The 17,519-nt window shown below is 41.3% G+C and overlaps 1 protein-coding gene across 1 annotated transcript; it reads right to left on the reverse strand.

The window, feature by feature from the left end:
- Positions 1–236: 236 nt before the first annotated feature.
- On the reverse strand, positions 237–16,679 carry DCK (deoxycytidine kinase). The gene is made up of 7 exons (XM_045017327.1): positions 16,447–16,679; positions 13,752–13,867; positions 9,808–10,001; positions 8,053–8,200; positions 4,522–4,637; positions 3,853–3,952; positions 237–1,772 (listed from the first exon to the last, which is right to left on the reverse strand). The coding sequence occupies exons 1-7, from the start codon at positions 16,514–16,516 to the stop codon at positions 1,746–1,748; spliced, it is 771 nt and encodes a 256-aa protein (XP_044873262.1). The 5' UTR covers positions 16,517–16,679; the 3' UTR covers positions 237–1,745.
- Positions 16,680–17,519: the final 840 nt, after the last annotated feature.

Consider the following 17,519-nt stretch of genomic DNA (forward strand, 5'->3'; position numbering starts at 1 on the left):
CTAAAGTTATGTATAAAAAGAGGAAAACAGGATTTGAGATTGCTAGTTCTCCCTTGCACCTTATCTGGGCTCAAATAAACCTGGTTTTTGCTTCTCCACCTTGGTGTGTTTATTGGCAAAGCACACCGGGCAACGAACCACTGTTGCTGTCGCCTCGGGCCTCTGTGCCGGCAACACTTTTGCCTCTGCAGTCCTGGACAAGTCTGGAAAAGATATGGAATTAGTAATTCATTTTCCATATTTTCCATGTGTGGGAAATCTGGACTCAGTAACACAATATTTAAAAAAAAAAATTAGTGAATTTATATCCTCCAAGAACTTGACATATTGACATCAGATCAGCTCCTGTATGAATATCAGATATTGCCAATCTATGCACAACTGTTACACGATACTGAAAGCCAACAATTTAGTAAGTGCAAAAAAGTTTCTATCCATTTTTATTTTTCCAACATGATTCTAGTCACACTGTAGGAGATTCTATCTCAAAATTGACAGGGAACATGAGCACCATTATAATAAAATCCTGTGAAATTAGAATATTTGCATTCAAAAGCCAAGTATATAATTACATATTAAGAAAGTACTGAATGCAAAATACAGCACAAAATACAGTACATATTTCAAGATGTGTGTACTAAATGGTTGATGGTGTTTTCAGAATTTGAAAGAAAAATCACCATTACAAAGATCAGTGCATTAAAACAGTGGTTGCTCCACAAAGTTCTCCCCTTTTCATTGCAGGAAGGCCAACAGTTAACCAGAGAAGAAATTAAACCAGCAGGAGACTGCTAGGTAAGAACAATGCAACTCCCACCATGATAACATTTAAAAGTCTAGTCACATCACATTTAAAAACACAATTTAAAACCTAAAGACAGCTTACATAGTTTTACTTTCTATTTCAGCATTCAACAAGCAGATGCTGGCCTTTGCAGGAAAAAAAGGATTTACTGGCTACCAAAGACAGATTCCTAAATTTCAGATATAAATTATTTTTCATATGGGATAATTTCTACAGATCTTATAACTTTGTACAGGAAAAGTTATAAAAAAGAACAAGTGCTAACAGATGGAAACTCTTAAATACCTTTACAAAGTGACACAAAAATGGCAGACAAGTTTGTTGAAGGAGCATTATACTTTAGGTTTGGTTTTTGACCCAACTCATTCTGGGCAAAGTCCCACCAATATACCGGAATTATCAAAACACGTTTTTGTACTTTGATGTATGGGACTTTATGTAAATTAATTCCCTCACCAGCAGAAATCCCTTCCCCTCAATATCCTCTTCCCCTAATTGGGACGAAGCTGCTACAGAATGTACAACTTCCCTTGCAGACTCTCAAATTCCACTGAAAAATACAGGAGACCAGTTCTGATAAAACCCCTAACTACATGGGAATTAAATACAAATTAGGGACAAAAGAGGAAGAGTGGTCTATGGGAATTTATTACTCTAATCAGAAACAGGAGTAGTAATTAAGGGCTCCTGGGACTCTTTGTAACCTTGGGTAACTTGTAAACTGTTCTGTATAACACTGAACAGGCCCACTGGTTTATGAAAATAATCTATACATACATTTTGTAAAACAAATATTACAAAGTGTGTTTGTTCCTCACAATTTGTTAAAGCAACAACACTGAACCCCTCCTTGTCAGACACCTTATAAGCCGAATTTGAACCCAAGCTCTGATCTCACAGATGTTTGGAACAGTTTGATTCTGTTTGCTCTTCAAAACGATTATAAAGTGCTCAAAAATTCCTTGACCTGCAAAAGAAGCAAATATTTTGAATCAAATGAAGTGTATTTATGAAACAGATCTAAGAGAACTGTCTTTTCACCTCTCTACTGCCTTATACTGTACAAGGCGTAATTACTGGGTGAAATAAAATCTCATGGCAAAGCACGTGATTTTGTGGCCAGAGTTGCAGAAAGCCAAGATTCCTGAAGTTCAGTAGGTGCAGAACCCCAGGTAGCCACACATTATACTGATGTGGAATTCTTCAGTGCTCCTAAGACATGTGAAAACTGTCCTAAACTGCAACAAGATTATGTAAAATCACATCTAAAGTTGTTACAGAAGAATGGATTCAACATGTATATAAGTTCAGAAAATAAACATTCCAAATATATGAACACTAATGAGCTCCCATGCAGCTACAGTAACTCCTCACTTAACATTTTAGTTATGTTCCTGAAAAATACGACTTTAAGCGAAATGATGTTAAGCGAATCCAATTTCCCCATAAGAATTAATGTAAATGGGGGGGGTTAGGTGTCCCCACCCTGCTCTGTATGGAGAAGGGGTAAGCGGGGTGCAGGAGCAGGGGGGAGGGGTACACCCTGACATTAGCCCATCTCCCTTCCCCTCTCCCCCTCCACTTGCACAGCAAGCAGAAGGCTTGGGGACCAGCTACAAGGCAGAGGGCAGGAGCAGCACATGGCAGTGGGGGGAGGGATAGCTGCAATTGCTAGCCTGCTGGGTGGCTGCTGCACAGGGAACTTAGAGGAGCAGGGAGCTGAAAGGGAGGCTGTCAGTCCACCCTGGTTCCAAGCCTCCACCAGCTAGCTGTAACAGTCTGCTCTTCCTGAAAGCACTGGACAAAGCAGGCGGCTGCCAAACGACGAGCATTGCACAACTTTAAACGAGCATGTTCCCTAATTGATCAGCAACGTAACAACAAAACAACATTTACCGGGATGACTTTAAATGAGGAGCTACTGTATTTGAGAATTTGCTCTTCAGGATTAGAGATACAGTAGAACCTCAAATTTATGAACACCAGAGTTACAAAATGACCAGTCAACCACACACCTCAGTTGTAACTGGAAGTACATGATCAGGTAGCAGCAGCGACCAAAAAAAAAAAAAATAAGAAAACCCCAAATATAGTACAGTACTGTGTTAAACGTGAAATAAAGGGAAAGCAGCATTTTTCTTCTGTATAGTAAAGTTTCGTACATCACCTGCACTACATCGGTCACCTCTGTACGCCTTCTGATCTCCTCATTAGCTAAGAACTAGATCAGATTGATGCAACAAAACCCTTAGCTTAGTTTCTCCCAAACTACTCAAAGAAATATATTTGATCCAAAAATGCAACAGCTCCATTTTATATTCCACATTATTTCCCAAATAAATTGAGAAACTAAATTTGAAAAGTAGCCTACCACACTGCTTTTCAGTGGCTGTTTGTTTAACAAACATTTTTGTAGTTGTGTATGACTGTAGTAGAATGGCAGCAACATAATAGTTTCTCTCCGTCAAGAACACACAAGATTATTTAACCAGTGTAACATCAAGCTGGAAAATCATTTACAAATGAAGAAAACTTGATTGTTTAATGTTTAAGAAACATGCTTAATATGTAAACAGTGAAGTATGTTTTATGATTTTATACATCTCCCTGCATTAGTAGTTTTATTTTTTAATTACAGTCTTTCAATGGGCTTATATACTGCCAGTGCCACAAATAAGATTTATATATTTACTCAACATTTTCCTTTTTGCTGCTTTGGGTCAGAACTCAGACATGTTAGTTACTGACTCAAAGTGGTGATAGTAGTGGGCTGAATGGGGGAGTGATTGGTATTGCTCAGAAACCCTAGGTGCATATATTTGTGAATGTACACACACACACACTTACCAGTGGTGATCTCCAATGTGCCTTAAAAAAAAGCTTTAGGTTAAATATTGCACAGAAAAATTATGGTGAGAGACTGTTTTGAAGTTACAGACTACTGTTCCAAAGTATATAGTTTTCTTTGAACATAAATGTGATCTTATATTGAATGTATATCAACATGTTTAAATAGCAAAAAGTTGGTATTTCTTGTTAAGTTTTACCTTTTCAATCATATTTTCATACTGGTCTTTGTTGCCTTTGAAATCTTCATTAACATCCAGTGTTAAGATGGGTACTTCTTCCAGGTATTCAAAATCCGTCCTATATAGAAATAGGGGTGTAGGAATAGGAAAAGGAGAAAAATTATATTAATTGCAAAGTAAAAATAAATCAAGTCTTCATCAAAGCAATCTTAATGAAAATTTTCCAGATTGGGAGAACTGCAGAGCTTAAAATTATATCCATAATTTTTAAATCTAAAGCTAGATTCCTTGGTTAGGATCCTAAATAAATAACCTTGAATTTACAGTGTGCTGAATGACCAGCACCTCCAAGTGACTTCAGTAACGTCCAGGCTGTGTATCCCAGCGAACTCAGTTCTGCAAACTGCTGAATGCTCTAAGCTCCAGCTGAGGTGAACGTGAATTGAAGGGCATCCTGGACCCACAAATGATGTTCAACACCCTGTGAGACTGAGCCCAATAAGACATTTACAGATATAGTATAAGAAAACCAAATGCATAAGATACTTGGTTTTTAAAAGCCATCATGGTTTGACATTTTCAAGGACAACTGAAGTCTTATTTGAAACCTTGTGGAAAGACACAGGCAAACACCTTCACTATCAAATGTTTCCAGGCATGCATTAGTCAAAATGAAAAAAAGCCTACCGCAATGTTCTATGCTGAAGCCAGCTTTCATGTTTGTAGTGAAGTTTCTCCAGATATTCAATAGGAATTTCTTGTTCTTCATCTCTTCCACGCACGTAAATCCTATTTAAGCATTTCTAAAAGCAGAAAGAAAAGAAGTGGACCAATTTACAAGAGAAGAAAATAAATTGGACTTTAATTCAACCCCCCCGAAGCTTTTTTTTTTTTTTAAATCCCAATACCCTACACTCCTACCAAGATTACCACCCTTATATTAGTGAGTGAGTTTTGAGAGTACAGAAAGACTCTTCCATGTTTAGCTGTTGGAGGCCAATGAGGTGGTGTTGGTTAACTGGCAGAAAAATGGTAAAAAAACAATATAAAGAGAAACTTTGCATCAGTTCTTCAACATTGGCACTTACAGGTTCACTTGATTATATCCTTTTATTGGGGAATGTGAACAACTATTCTTGGGAATTATTGTTGCCGTTGTGGATTCAAAAATTCAAAAGGTAAATCTTTCACTTAAAGGCAAAATATAAAACAAAAGTTCAAGTTCATCCTGCAACCCCAGGACGCTAATGAAAAAAAAGATGTTTTTTTCAGTACTCCACACAATATGGAAGTGATGTGTAAAGGTGCAGGTTCAGTTAAAAGTTCCAACAACATTTTTTTGATTTTTCAGACCTTGTGATATGTAGAAAAGTTTTATTGCTGACTTTTATTTAAAAAAGGTATTTACTTATATTACCTTGCACTTATGGCACCTTTTATCAGAAGATAACAAAGAGTATTTCCCTGAGATTATTTTTATAATCTTTTATAGGTTATATGCAAAAGAGATGGGTTTGTGCCCTTTATTATGGTGTATGAAGAGAGCCAGAACAGTTAAAATAAAAAGGCAGAAGAAAACAGTCTCTATAGCATTAGAAATTCATGTCTTGTCTAGTTTCTGGAGAACTATGATTATGACATCAGAAGAGCAAAGAGTTGAAGAAAAGGAATTTTTAGTCAGCCTGTTTAAAACCTGTTTGTTTTGCTGACATCTACTTAATTCCAAAGGCTCATGAGCCCTTGGGAGAAATGGTGTCTTAGCAACCCCAAAAACTCCAATGAAGGTGAGAGTTCAGAAAATATCTTTGGAGCCCACCAAGAAGTCCTTTGGCAAAACAGGGGAAGGCCAAACTTGAAATTCCTGATTACTGTAAAATGAAAAATAAGACTATTTTTCAACACACGCATCTTTTAGCTCTCTCTATAAATAATAGAACAGCAAAAAAGGGGCAAAACCGAAATTAAAAAAACCTTTATGAATTGAGAACCAGGCACAGAGAAATCAAATTTGCTCAATATCACAGATCAACTCTGTGGGAGAGCCAGCAATAGAACCAAGAATTCTTGACCCTTGGTCCAGTGCATAAGTAGTAGTTTGCTGACCACTCTTACTATGAAGCTTGTCTATTTCTTATCTAAGTATCTACAGGTTTAAAGTAGCATGTTCAAATAATTCAGGCCAAAACCTGAGATTTTCTTAAAATGCCAAGATTGCAAAACTCAGTAAGAATAGAATGTGTCAGTGGTTTGATATTTGGTGGTGGTGATGGGGCAATTCAAACTTTTTATTTAGCTAGTCCCCTGTAGTGATAGAAACTCAGACACCACAGCATTATGCCAGTACGTTCAGTGCAAGAAGTGCACTTGACTGGTCTAGATACAACGTCCTAGCTGAAAGAAATGGAAAAAGTCAACAGCATAAATGGTGTAAAAAGTATATTGGATTTTTAAAGTTCTTTTGATTTTAATAATCTAAAGTATGTTAAAATCCTTTCAAATAATATGTCTGGAATTTTCATGATCCTCAACGCTAGTGTTGCCTTATACCCCTCCACGTCCCCAATCTAGCATTACCTGATCTTAGAAAGAGAGTAAATGCAAAGTGTTTGCCATGTCATAAAATAGGAGTCAAGAAAATTGAAGTATCCCTTGACATATCAGCACTACCCAGAGCAATCTTTAAACATACAGATGCAGGAAGACTTGCAAAGATGTGAAGAGCAGTCCCTAAACTTTCCAGGAATACATTAGACATGTTAAATCCTGCCTGTACAGATGACCAGTTAAGTCACACAATAGCTCCAAGTTCTTCTATTGGCCACAGAGAATGATCAAGCCAAATCTACACCATCCCTTATATGGTGTAGATTACTCTATAAACTGAGAGTACACCTCCATTCATAAATACTTCTCTCTTATCTACTCTTATCAAGAAATATGTCCCAGACTGGCATAGGATTCCAAAAAAAGAGCATTCTTCCCCCTAAGAAATAGTTACAGCAGTAGTGGAAAAGTGCAATATGGAAAGAGCAGCCAACAGTCTTAACTGTGGTTAAATGTTTATAGCAAAGGACTGGAAATTAGGACACCTGGGTACTATTCCTGGCTTTGCCTCTGACTGTGACCTTAGACAAGTTGCTTACGGCCATACTTTCCCCTTGTCACAGAACAGATGGGCCTATAATCACAGTCAAATAAGTAAACAGCTACATGGCATCATATGGGAGCAAGCAGCCTCAACCACTCTCTCCTTGCCAGTGTCAATCACTGAATACAGTATGCATCCAGACAGAAGGGAAGGAGTCACGAACAGGCCACCTTGCACAGCAAATGCCCTTTCTCAAGGCAGCAGTAAAGATACTTGCACAGGAAATGAATACTGACAAGGGCTGGTAATAAAAAGTGTCAAAACTATACTGACAGACAATAGGAAAATTTGAAACCCATCCCTCCCCCAGCCTATGACAAATAAGGCAAACGAGGCAGCAAGGCTTACATCGGTATGGGCTTCAGAATGATTGAGAGCCAGAAAGAGGCACTTCTGATATCCATCTGTGACCCAAAAGCCATGGAATTTCCACTGCTTTTCCATTGTAATCTCCATCCAGTGTGTAGATTTTAGTACATTGCTCCCTGCCCACTAGTCCTGTGTTCTTTTGGCAAAGTGGCTGAGCTCTGAATCCAAGTCATCTTACCTTCTCAGGCAGAACAGCCATATTGTCTCCTTAATCTCTCTATGCTTCAGTTTTCTTTATCTGTAAAGAATATCATCTCACAGGAGCATTGTGAGGCTTTACTAATATATGGAAAGCACTTTGAGATCCTTGATTATATAAATAGGAAAAATATTATTTCTAGGCATTTTCCTGGACAGAAGTCCACTTTCTCTGCCCCAACTTTATTTCCCAGACAGCTGTGTTGCCACTAGGTAACATGCCTGGCGTTGGTGTTTCAACATGAGCAGTCACAAGTTTAAAGATTCTGATACAGACAGCTTGGGCTGAAGATTTGCTTGAAAGTAACAGATTTCTCAAAAAACCAGTAGTTTTGTGGATACCTTAAAAATACACCACTTTCTATGGAGTATTAAAGAGTGCAACCTGGCAAAATAGTTCTACACTCATGTAGGCAAAGATTTATAGGCAAGGCTCAGAGCCTAGATTGGTCAATCTGATCACACTCTCATTCTTGCTAAATTCATAAAGTTTTATTTCTCACCTCTGGAGTGGCTCTGAGATAAATGATTCCATCTAGTTGAAGGCTTTGACCAAACTGCTTATTCATCCATTCATGCCAATCTTGGTAAATTGTCCATTCGGTCTCATTCATGCAATCAGATTCATATAAATTAGATGCAAAAATATACCTAAAACCCAAAAGATTTATCGAACAATGAGGAAATGTAAGTCATGTTATTTAAGTATCCAGTTCAATATGCTCTGCAATATCTAGAAAAAAAAATCAATGAGCTACTTCTGTAGCCTGATTGATGTTTAGGTTGCAAAAAACTCAATTGTCCATGAATAGTTTTGCTAAAACCTAACAGTTTTGTTCCACTGGCTCACCTGAAGGAGTCAGGTGATCTTATTACTAGATTATATTTAACCCTTTGCTCTCTTTCTAGATGGCTGCAGTCTTGCCACCCACCTGGTCCCCTTCCCCATGCTATTTCAGTTGCAGTTTCCCACAGAGTCATGCATAGCTGCCATGTTCAGACATATGCTCTATTACAGGCCTGTACAACATAAGGCCCACGGGCCGCATGCGGCCCGCGGAGCCTCACTCTGCGGCCCGCGGGGGGATTCTAAATCCCCTGCACACGGCGCTCTGCGGGCAGTCCAGAGCCCTTTGAATCCCGGCCGCCGCAGGGAATCAAAGGGGTCTGGGCTGCCCGCAGCGGCGGGGAGCCCAGAGCCCTTTAAATCTCAGCCGTGGCCGGGAGTCAAAGGGCTCTGGGCTGCCCGCAAGGGCAGGGAGCCCAGAGCCCTTTAAATCCCAACCGCGGCCGGGAATCAGAGGGCTCTGGGCTGCCCGCAGCCGCGGGGAGCCCAGAGCCCTTTAAATCTCAGCCGCGGCCGGGAATCAAAGGGCTTTGGGCTGCCGGCAGCCGCGGGGAGCCCAGACCCCTTTAAATCCCAGCCGCGGCCCTTTAATTTGACCCTGAGGGCTCCAAGCCACCTCTTCAGCTGGGAGCCCCGGGTTGATTTAAAATCAAAACCTCCCCACCCCCAACCTTCCTTTTTGGCCCACAGCTGTTTTGGTGGGGGCGGCGCTGAGGAAGGAGGGTTTGTTTCCGCAGGGCTGGGCGGCCCTGGGGTGGGGTGTTTCTGTGGGGCCGGGAGGTTTTGGCCCTCAGCTGTTTTCTTTGGAGGAATGTGGCCCTCGCCGCTTTACGAGTTGTGCAGGCCTGCTCTATTACCTCTCTGCTAGATTCACCACCTTTTGGAGACTGCAACAAGAGCATTTAGGCCAATACATACAGTTCCTCCACTGAAATCTGTCACACCATGGAAACTGGCTAAGACTATCCTAATGCACTATTAACCCCAAAACTGCTGACATGGGACTCAATAGTGAAGTTCTACCCCCTACAACCAGAGACTGAAAGGTACAACACTTCGGAGCAAAGATACAGCAGCTCTCATAGAACATGGGAATAACAAGTTCGTGAGAGATGTAGAATGTGCTCTTCTTTCTCCCCTCAACCCTGCCCCTGCTTTTTTAACAGGACAGAAAATTACACATATTTAATATAATTTGGTTAATAGAACAAAGTTATTGTCTGAGCTGGTAAAATGACCTCATTGTACAATAATACAGAAAGAAAGCGAGCAATGGATTCATTGATAATATCATAAACTCACCAGAGCCAGTCGCAAATCACTGGTTCTGAAGTGCTTATGAAAGCTCATCTGCTTTCTAGACATTACAAGGATTCTCCTACTCAGCCAAGTGTCCACAAATTAAACATACCTGTCGCTATACACGGATCGCTCAAAGAAGACCACAGGGTTCTCCATCTCTCTGATTTTCCCATTAAGGGATTTGAGCTGAGCCCGGATCCTGCTCAGGCAAGCATACGTCTGGAAGGTGAAAGACCACCGGTCCGGTTTCTCATACAGCATCTGGAGCACATTCCCCCCACTTTTCTGTGATGTCGTCAGCTCCTATTTTTAACAAAGTAAGTCACCCTATGATTATGGGGTCCAACTTCTTGAAGTTACCTCTAAAATGCCCAAAACTGCTTACCATGACAAAATGGTGTAGCCTCTTTTTTCAGGGCTAGAATTGTCTCCACCTACTCTGAATCTCCATTTATAAGTGTGTATGTCATTTGCACACACCTTAACTCCCTTTGTTGTGCTGGGGTGTTGTTATGTGTTTTGGACAAATAGTGTTCTGTTCCTATTGTTGTTTTCAGGGGTGCTGTAGCTAGGGTGAGTGAGTGAGTGAGTGAGTGAGTGAGAGAGAGAGACTGACTCACAGGATATGAGAAAGACAAGATGGGTGAGGTAATATCTTTTATTCAACCAACAGAAGTGGGTCCAATAAAAGATATTACCTCAGCCACATTGTCTTTCTGTCACTATAACATTTTAGGAACATCCTACTCATTTGACAGTATATTTCATGTTTTAGAAGCATGGCAAATTGTTTCTTTTGAACAAATATTCCCAGGGCATGTCAGCTTCTCTTTGAGGAACAGCTTCAACCCATGTCAATTTCAAGAACTACTGTGTCTACATTAGCCTTTTTTCTTTGTTGCTATTCCTGGTGGAGCTCCACAGGTTAGTCTCCACTATCTCTTGGCTATTTATGGTGAAGCCGTTGTTGGCAACAGTGGGGTTTTTTTTTTGGGGGGGGGAAGCCTATGGATATGGGTGAACCTGGATACTTTCAGCCTGCAGCGTTTAAAATGCTTGGCGGTCTCAGAAGTTTTTAGTCACTATTTACAAACAATGTTTTAAACAAAATTAAGCTGGCAGTACAAAAAGCCAATCCCACACTTGCAAGAACTCCTTTTGCTCTGACACAGCAGTGTTAAATTTAATATTCAGCTGGCTTACCACGTGCCATCTGTTATAGTTCACTCGATAACAGCTGCAGACATGACATCTAAGCAGATGGCTATATACACTCTAAACATGTCATATGAGGACAAGAACATATTCCCCTATACACAGAATTAGATATCTTCCTCTCTTAGCTGAATGAGTTACCTTTAGATGATTTTATTTAATTTTATTGTCCTGTATCATCAACAGCAGCTGGAATGCCATTGCATGCAAATTCAGCAAACAAAACTTAACTGTGGGACATGAACACTGTGTGCTTTACAGCTTTTCTAGTAAAGATGACCTGACATTCAAACACAAACCCCTTAGTTTGTACAAATGGACGTGGCAGCAAAAGGATTTACTCCATAATATCTTGACAAAATTTCATTGTTTGCACTCTAAGGAAAAAAGCATGGCTTAGGCGCTAATAGCACAGCACTTGGAATGCAGAATACTGGGCTTTAATCTAGACTCTGCCACTGACTTAATATGTGACCTTTGGCAAGTCACTTAACCTTTCTAAGCCTCAATTTCCCTACATGAAAAATAGAGAATACTTCCCCACCTCATGTGGATGTTTGTAAAGTGCTTTGATATCCTTGGAAGGCAGGCATTATATAAACAAAGTATTGTAGTAAGTGCTGTTAGTGCCTGCTATGGTTAAGGTCACAATGCAGCCTCCATTAGAACCTTGTGTTTTTATAAAGTTAAAAACCAAACAGCTTTCCAAAACACACACACATTTTGGCCCAATATGCTTTATGCTTAGTTTGTTCCCGAAGGCTCTATTTATGTGAAATTTTGAATAAAATGCGTTTATCGGTTTGAGTAATAAGACTGTGGAGGGGCGGGGGAATATACATTTTGTGACACAGGGCTATATAAAGAAAATTACAAATTTTGTCTAGTCATAATCCTTCTGCTGTGTGTGGGCAGCGGGGGCGGAGTGGAAAGGAGTGCCTTTGTTTTGCTTATGAAAAAACTGGCTTTGATTTACCAAAGGTACAATTGAAAATGGACTACATAATGTGGACATCAGAAAACTTACTAATGATGATAATTACTCTTTTGCACTTCTGTGATGGCTTGCTTCTAAGGACTTTTATAAAATGAGTACACAGGTAATTTTTATAAACAGAGAAACTACTCTGCCACCGACCTGTTGTGTGGCCTTGGGTAACAGAATCCAGGTCTGACTCCCATGCCTGTATTCTAACCACTAGAACACACTGCTCCCATCTGTCTTAACGTGAGCATATAAATATGTTTAATGCACATGTATGCTCACTAGTTACCTATACTATCCCAAACATTTGTCAGGGATAATCTAGGCATACTTGATTCTGCCTCAGCACAGGGGGATGAACTAGTGACTTCTTGAGATTCCGTCCAGGGCTACATTTCTATTATAAACGAAAATATATCTGCTTAAGTTACACAATTAAGCAATATTCACTTTTTCTTTTAAAAACTTTCCTTATTAATTTGCTGTAAAACTATAGTTAGAGTGTTGGCATTTCAGTTTTAAATTTCTCAGTCAAAAATGCTATATGTCAAAGCTAAACTCCATAGGATAATTTTATTATAGGCAGCTGTTTTTTGGCTACAAGTAACGTTACCACATTGATGGCCATAGATACCAATCCTTGACTTGAAACAGGCAGTTGGAGGATCTCAACCATTATGAGCATTCATCTCCAAAAACTTCTTCATTGCAACCCAAAAGGGTTGCGAAAAGTTGCTTAGTTTGGATGATCTAGTACAATAACAAGCACATACTTTTCCCCATAAATGGTAGATGAGGCAAATGCCTTCACTGTTTAAAACTTTTGTTTAGTGCGTCAAAATACATTGTACTATTTTTTACTCTTGAAAAAGTTCCTTTATGGCTCAGTGATAGCACTATTGTGCACAGATATTATGACTTGTGCCATTATGTGACAGCCATGAAGCAAGCTGAAATAGTGATAGATCCAGGTTTACAATGCAAAAATCAAAATCAAAGCCAGATTACATAAACAATTTAGTCAGCAGTTCACATTCTTTTGCCAAAGGTTTCAGAAGATATCTCCTGGAACATCTGAAGTATTCTATGTTTTCTTCACAGAGATATATTAGCAAATCTGAGCTGTGTCTTTTGAATACTTCCTTGTCGTGTTCTAGGCTATGGCTACACAACACAACTTTTAGTGACATGGCTGTGCTGCGACAGCCGTGATGCTAAAAGGTACACAGTGTAGCTGCTGTTTGTCGGCAGGAGAGAGCTTTCCTTCCGACAAAAAATTTCCACCCCACACGAGCACCAGCAGTTCTCCTGCCGACAAAGCGCCATTCACACCGGCACTTTTTGTCAGTAAAACTTTTGCCATTCAGGTGCGTGTGGCTTTTTAACACCCCTGAACGACAAAAGTTTTGCCGATGAAGTGCCAGTATAGATAAAGCCAGTGGTGCCCAAGTGGGAGAGGCTGCGCAAGGACTGGCATTTTTCCATTATTTGTGCTGATTAGGCGTAAATGATGTTTACTCTGTAATACACTTGTAAGTCTAGACAGCCGAAAGGATTACTGCACTCCCCATACCTACTCTTAAACATGCACGAGTGTAAACACACATTCCATTTGAGCATCACAGGCTTGCTTAATAAGGGTCAAAACCTACAAAGGTGAAAGGAAGTCAAATGAATATGAGGAGAGTTGATGAAACTGTTACTATTACAGGTATATATACACAGGTCATATTTTTATTATGGTTTTATTAGAGTAGAAGAGGCCTTGATCCCAAACAAGATTCTCCTTGCGCCATAATGAACAAATAATATGAAATACTAATCTCAATAAAAATCAAAGGCTATCATCATACCTCATCATCCTCTTGGCAGCTTTGAACATTGCACCATCTTTCTACAGGCTCAGGAACAACTTCCCATTCCTGGCTAGCTTGTTTGAGAATATTCACAAATGTTGATTTTCCTGCCGCTGTTGGAAAAGAGCACAATAAATACGTCAGTCAGAAAGTAATGGAAGTGGTTGTTAGCCACTAGACACTCTATTTTCCAGGTTCCATCAAATAAAACCTCCGCTTCCAATGCATCACTGGTTTCATGAGAAGACCTCCCCAGTACATTCTCCTCCTACAATATTACAGCATCCATATGTAGATTAGGTCTTGGAACAAGGAACAACGCCAATCAGATCAAACAAATCTCTTTTCCCCCTTGTCTGTAACAACCATCAGCTGTATAATATTTTCTGTAAATATTACATTTTCTGTAAAATTTCTCAAAATATAACCTGACCCTGACCTTGTATGCAGACTATATTCTATAGCAGAGTAGCAGAAGCATGCGAGAACATGTTAAAGAGGGAAGCTAATGATTAAAGAGGGAAGCTAATGTTCATTGTGGAGCTAAAACGAGGGGGAAAAGTTTACATTAAATACATCACTATATTAGTCACCTGGAATGAAATGCTATACTTAATGTCACAGAACAATTTTCACTAATAACTTCTTAATTATTCATAACTTTCTGGAAAAATTCATGATTGCTAAGCAAAGATAATAGTTTCAGAAAAAATAACCAGAAAAATAATTTTCACCATTTTTCTGTAATGGTGAAAAAACTTCTCGCTATTGTCAAACTTCAAATGTTAAATGTTAATGGATGAACATTAAACTTAGTACATGAATTATCCTCACTAAGCAAGTCTGAAAAGCTAGACATTAAGTTATTAATTAATGGAAACTGGCAATTGTGCATGCACTGCAGAAAATTTTAAGTCTGAATGCTTGAATCTAGGAATAAACTGCTCATTGAGTTCTTTTATAAGTGCCCATGTAATGTAAGTTATTAGCACCTTAAGTTCATATCCTATACAATACTATGTATTGGCAACATAGACAAACTATTGTGCCTGTAGACTTTAAACTTCTGCATTTTCTGATTTATATTTTAACATGTGCATTTGTCAGTGTGACAATGTTTTCTATCAATACACCCAGGTGCCTCAAGATGCTTGGACCTTGTCTTCACTAGAGAAAAAAATGTAAACCAAAGGCTTCCCCTAGAGTTTACTTCGAGTAACTAATATGGGTTAAAAAAAAACCCTACAACTGCCTTGTTTTCATTATTTTAACATGGGTTAGTTTAACATGGGTTAAAAATACACCTTTTCCCTAGTAAAGACAATCTTGGTCTACGTTAGTATTCTAGGTGAAGTGGCATTTAGGTACTACCGACACATCCTACTTCATCTTTTTGTTTAGTTAATTTTTAAAAGTAAATTTAAAATTTTCAGAGTGCACCACGTAATTTTTCTTCCAACTTATTTTCAGGCAAGTAAGAAAGCTTTTAATTAAGAAATTTAAGGGCAACTGGTGGTCTCCCTGGTAAAGTTACCAAGGCACCCTCGTGTCATTTGTCCACAAGGAGCAGCAGTTACAAAGCCAGGAGATTAGTCTGCCACGAAGCAAAAAAAAGCTGGGAGATTAGTCTGCCATGAAGCAAAAAAAGCCGGGAGATTAGTCTGCCACGAAGCAAAAAAATGGAGTGTTTCACAACAAAAAAGGACATTAAAATGAGAGTAAGGCTACCAAGAGCTGGCAAAGCAATAGATAGGTGACGTAGTAGGAACCATAGGAAATTATGATCTCAATCCGACATGGAGCTCTGAGGCCAAAAAGGTTCAGCTCATCCTGTCACGGAACAACCGGCGGCACAGCCTGGCCTTCAGAGCGAGTTAAAAGGTAATAAAGGTAATAATTGGAGATATACCAATCTCCTAGAACTGGAAGGGACCTTGAAAGGTCATTGAGTCCAGCCCCCTGCCTTCACTAGCAGGACCAATTTTTGCCCCCGATTCCTAAGTGGCCCCCTCAAGGATTGAACTCACAACCCTGGGTTTAGCAGGCCAATGCTCAAACCACTGAGCTATCCCTCCCCCCCTTGTGTCATTTGTTAAACTGGTTCCTCTTCACTAGCATAAAATTCAGTCCATGGGAAATCCTGAGACACAGAAACGGTCAGGAGACGAGCTTGGAGCAGGGGACAGCGATCGTTATTTATCGGGATTACAAAGAAACGAAGGGGATTGGCGCGGACCCTGTCCGCTTGCACACGCCTGTCTGACGCCCCAACTCCCCCCACACACACCTGGCAGGAATGGCGCCGCAGTAAGAAACAGCCGGTTCCAGCAGACACTGGACTGCGGCGAAAGAGAACATCCCCCTGTAACGCGGCAAAACGGGGGGACCGGGGCATCCCGAGGAACAAAGGATTTTAGCCGCGAAACCGATAAACACCCGGGAGGCCCATAGCCCGGCCCGCGGCTTCGCGCCACGACGCGCTCGCCGGCTACCGGGCGGGCTCGGGAGGAGGCTCCCTGGGCAGGTGGTCCCGGCGCTTCCCGCCAAGGACCGAGGGATGGCGGTGCGTCACCTCAGGGGAGGGCGGCGCAGGCCCCTCGCGGGACAGGTGAGCAACGGCGGCTCCTCAGCGCTGGTCCCGGAGGGGCCGGGGCCGCGCGGCGGGGGAAGCGGGGGCGCTGCGGGATCTCACCGATGTTGCCCTCTATGGCGATCTTCTTGACGCCGCTCTGGGCCCGGCCGCGCTTGGGGGGGGTGGCCATGGAGACGCGGGTGCTGCCGATGCTCAGCCTTCGCTCTAGCTCGCGCTCGCCGCTTGCCGCGTTCGAATTTGGCGCGCGGGGCTCGGGGAGTAGTTATAGGGCGCGGTGACGTCACTGGCGCCTGTCACACCGCTTCCTCCGCGGGACAAAAGGTCGGCCAGCTGTTCCCGCGGCGGAACGTCTGGGTGCCCGCCAGGGCCAACGGCTGTCAGCCAGCGAAACGGCCCCGCCTCCCCATTGGCTGGTGGGGCAGGGGCAGGCGCAGGCGCAGGCTAAGCGGCTCCTCCAGCCCCGGACGGCGTGCGAGCGAAAAATCAATCGATTACAGAGCGACCGAGGCAGGGAAGCGGCTGAGCGCCGAGCGTGTCGCTCGCTGAATGGGCGCTTCAGGGGGCAGCGAGCACCCCCTCCCCCATTGTTTTTCAACTCAGTCCAGCTTCCCTGGAGTCCTTATGGCCCAGGCCAGTGCCAGTGCCTGGGGGTGGAAACATTCACCACTTTCAGTTTGGGGCAACATTTGAGCAAAATTACCTCCAAAAGGTGTCTGTTTGGGGTCCTGACTTTATAGGGACAGTCCTGATATTTGGGGCTTTTTTTCATATGGGCTCCTATTACTCCCCACCCCCATCCCGATTTTTCACATTTGGTATCTGGTCACCCTAGTTTTTTCCCTCCAGTTACTCAGAAACCATTGGTCAGCTTTCCTTCACTCGTTCCAGAATAATTCACATTTGCGCTGAGAGCCACTGTGGAGAAGTTTAGTCCTGAAAGATTTCAGAGTAGCAGCCGTGTTAGTCTGTATCCGCAAAAAGAACAGGCGTACTTGTGGCACCTTAGAGACTAACAACTTTATTTTAGCATGAGCTTTCGTGAGCTGCAGCTCACTTCTTCGGATGCACAGAATGGAACACACAGACAGGAGATATTTATACATACAGAGAACATGAAAAGGTGGAAGTATGCATACCAACAGGAAAACGCCTTACTGAAATCAAGATATATT

This window comes from Mauremys mutica, chromosome 5 (assembly GCF_020497125.1).
Source record: "Mauremys mutica isolate MM-2020 ecotype Southern chromosome 5, ASM2049712v1, whole genome shotgun sequence".
Classification (NCBI taxonomy): domain Eukaryota; kingdom Metazoa; phylum Chordata; order Testudines; family Geoemydidae; genus Mauremys; species Mauremys mutica.

Coding starts and splice junctions, on each gene's coding strand:
- DCK (XM_045017327.1), bottom strand. CDS start 16,516: ATGGCCACCCCCCCCAAGCGCGGCCGGGCCCAGAGCGGCGTCAAGAAG. Junction 10,002..13,751: donor GCTGCCAAGAGGATGATGAG/GTATGATGATAG, acceptor TGTTAAAAATAG/GAGCTGACGACATCACAGAA. Junction 1,773..3,852: donor ATGAAAATATGATTGAAAAG/GTAAAACTTAAC, acceptor CTTCTTTTGCAG/GTCAAGGAATTTTTGAGCAC.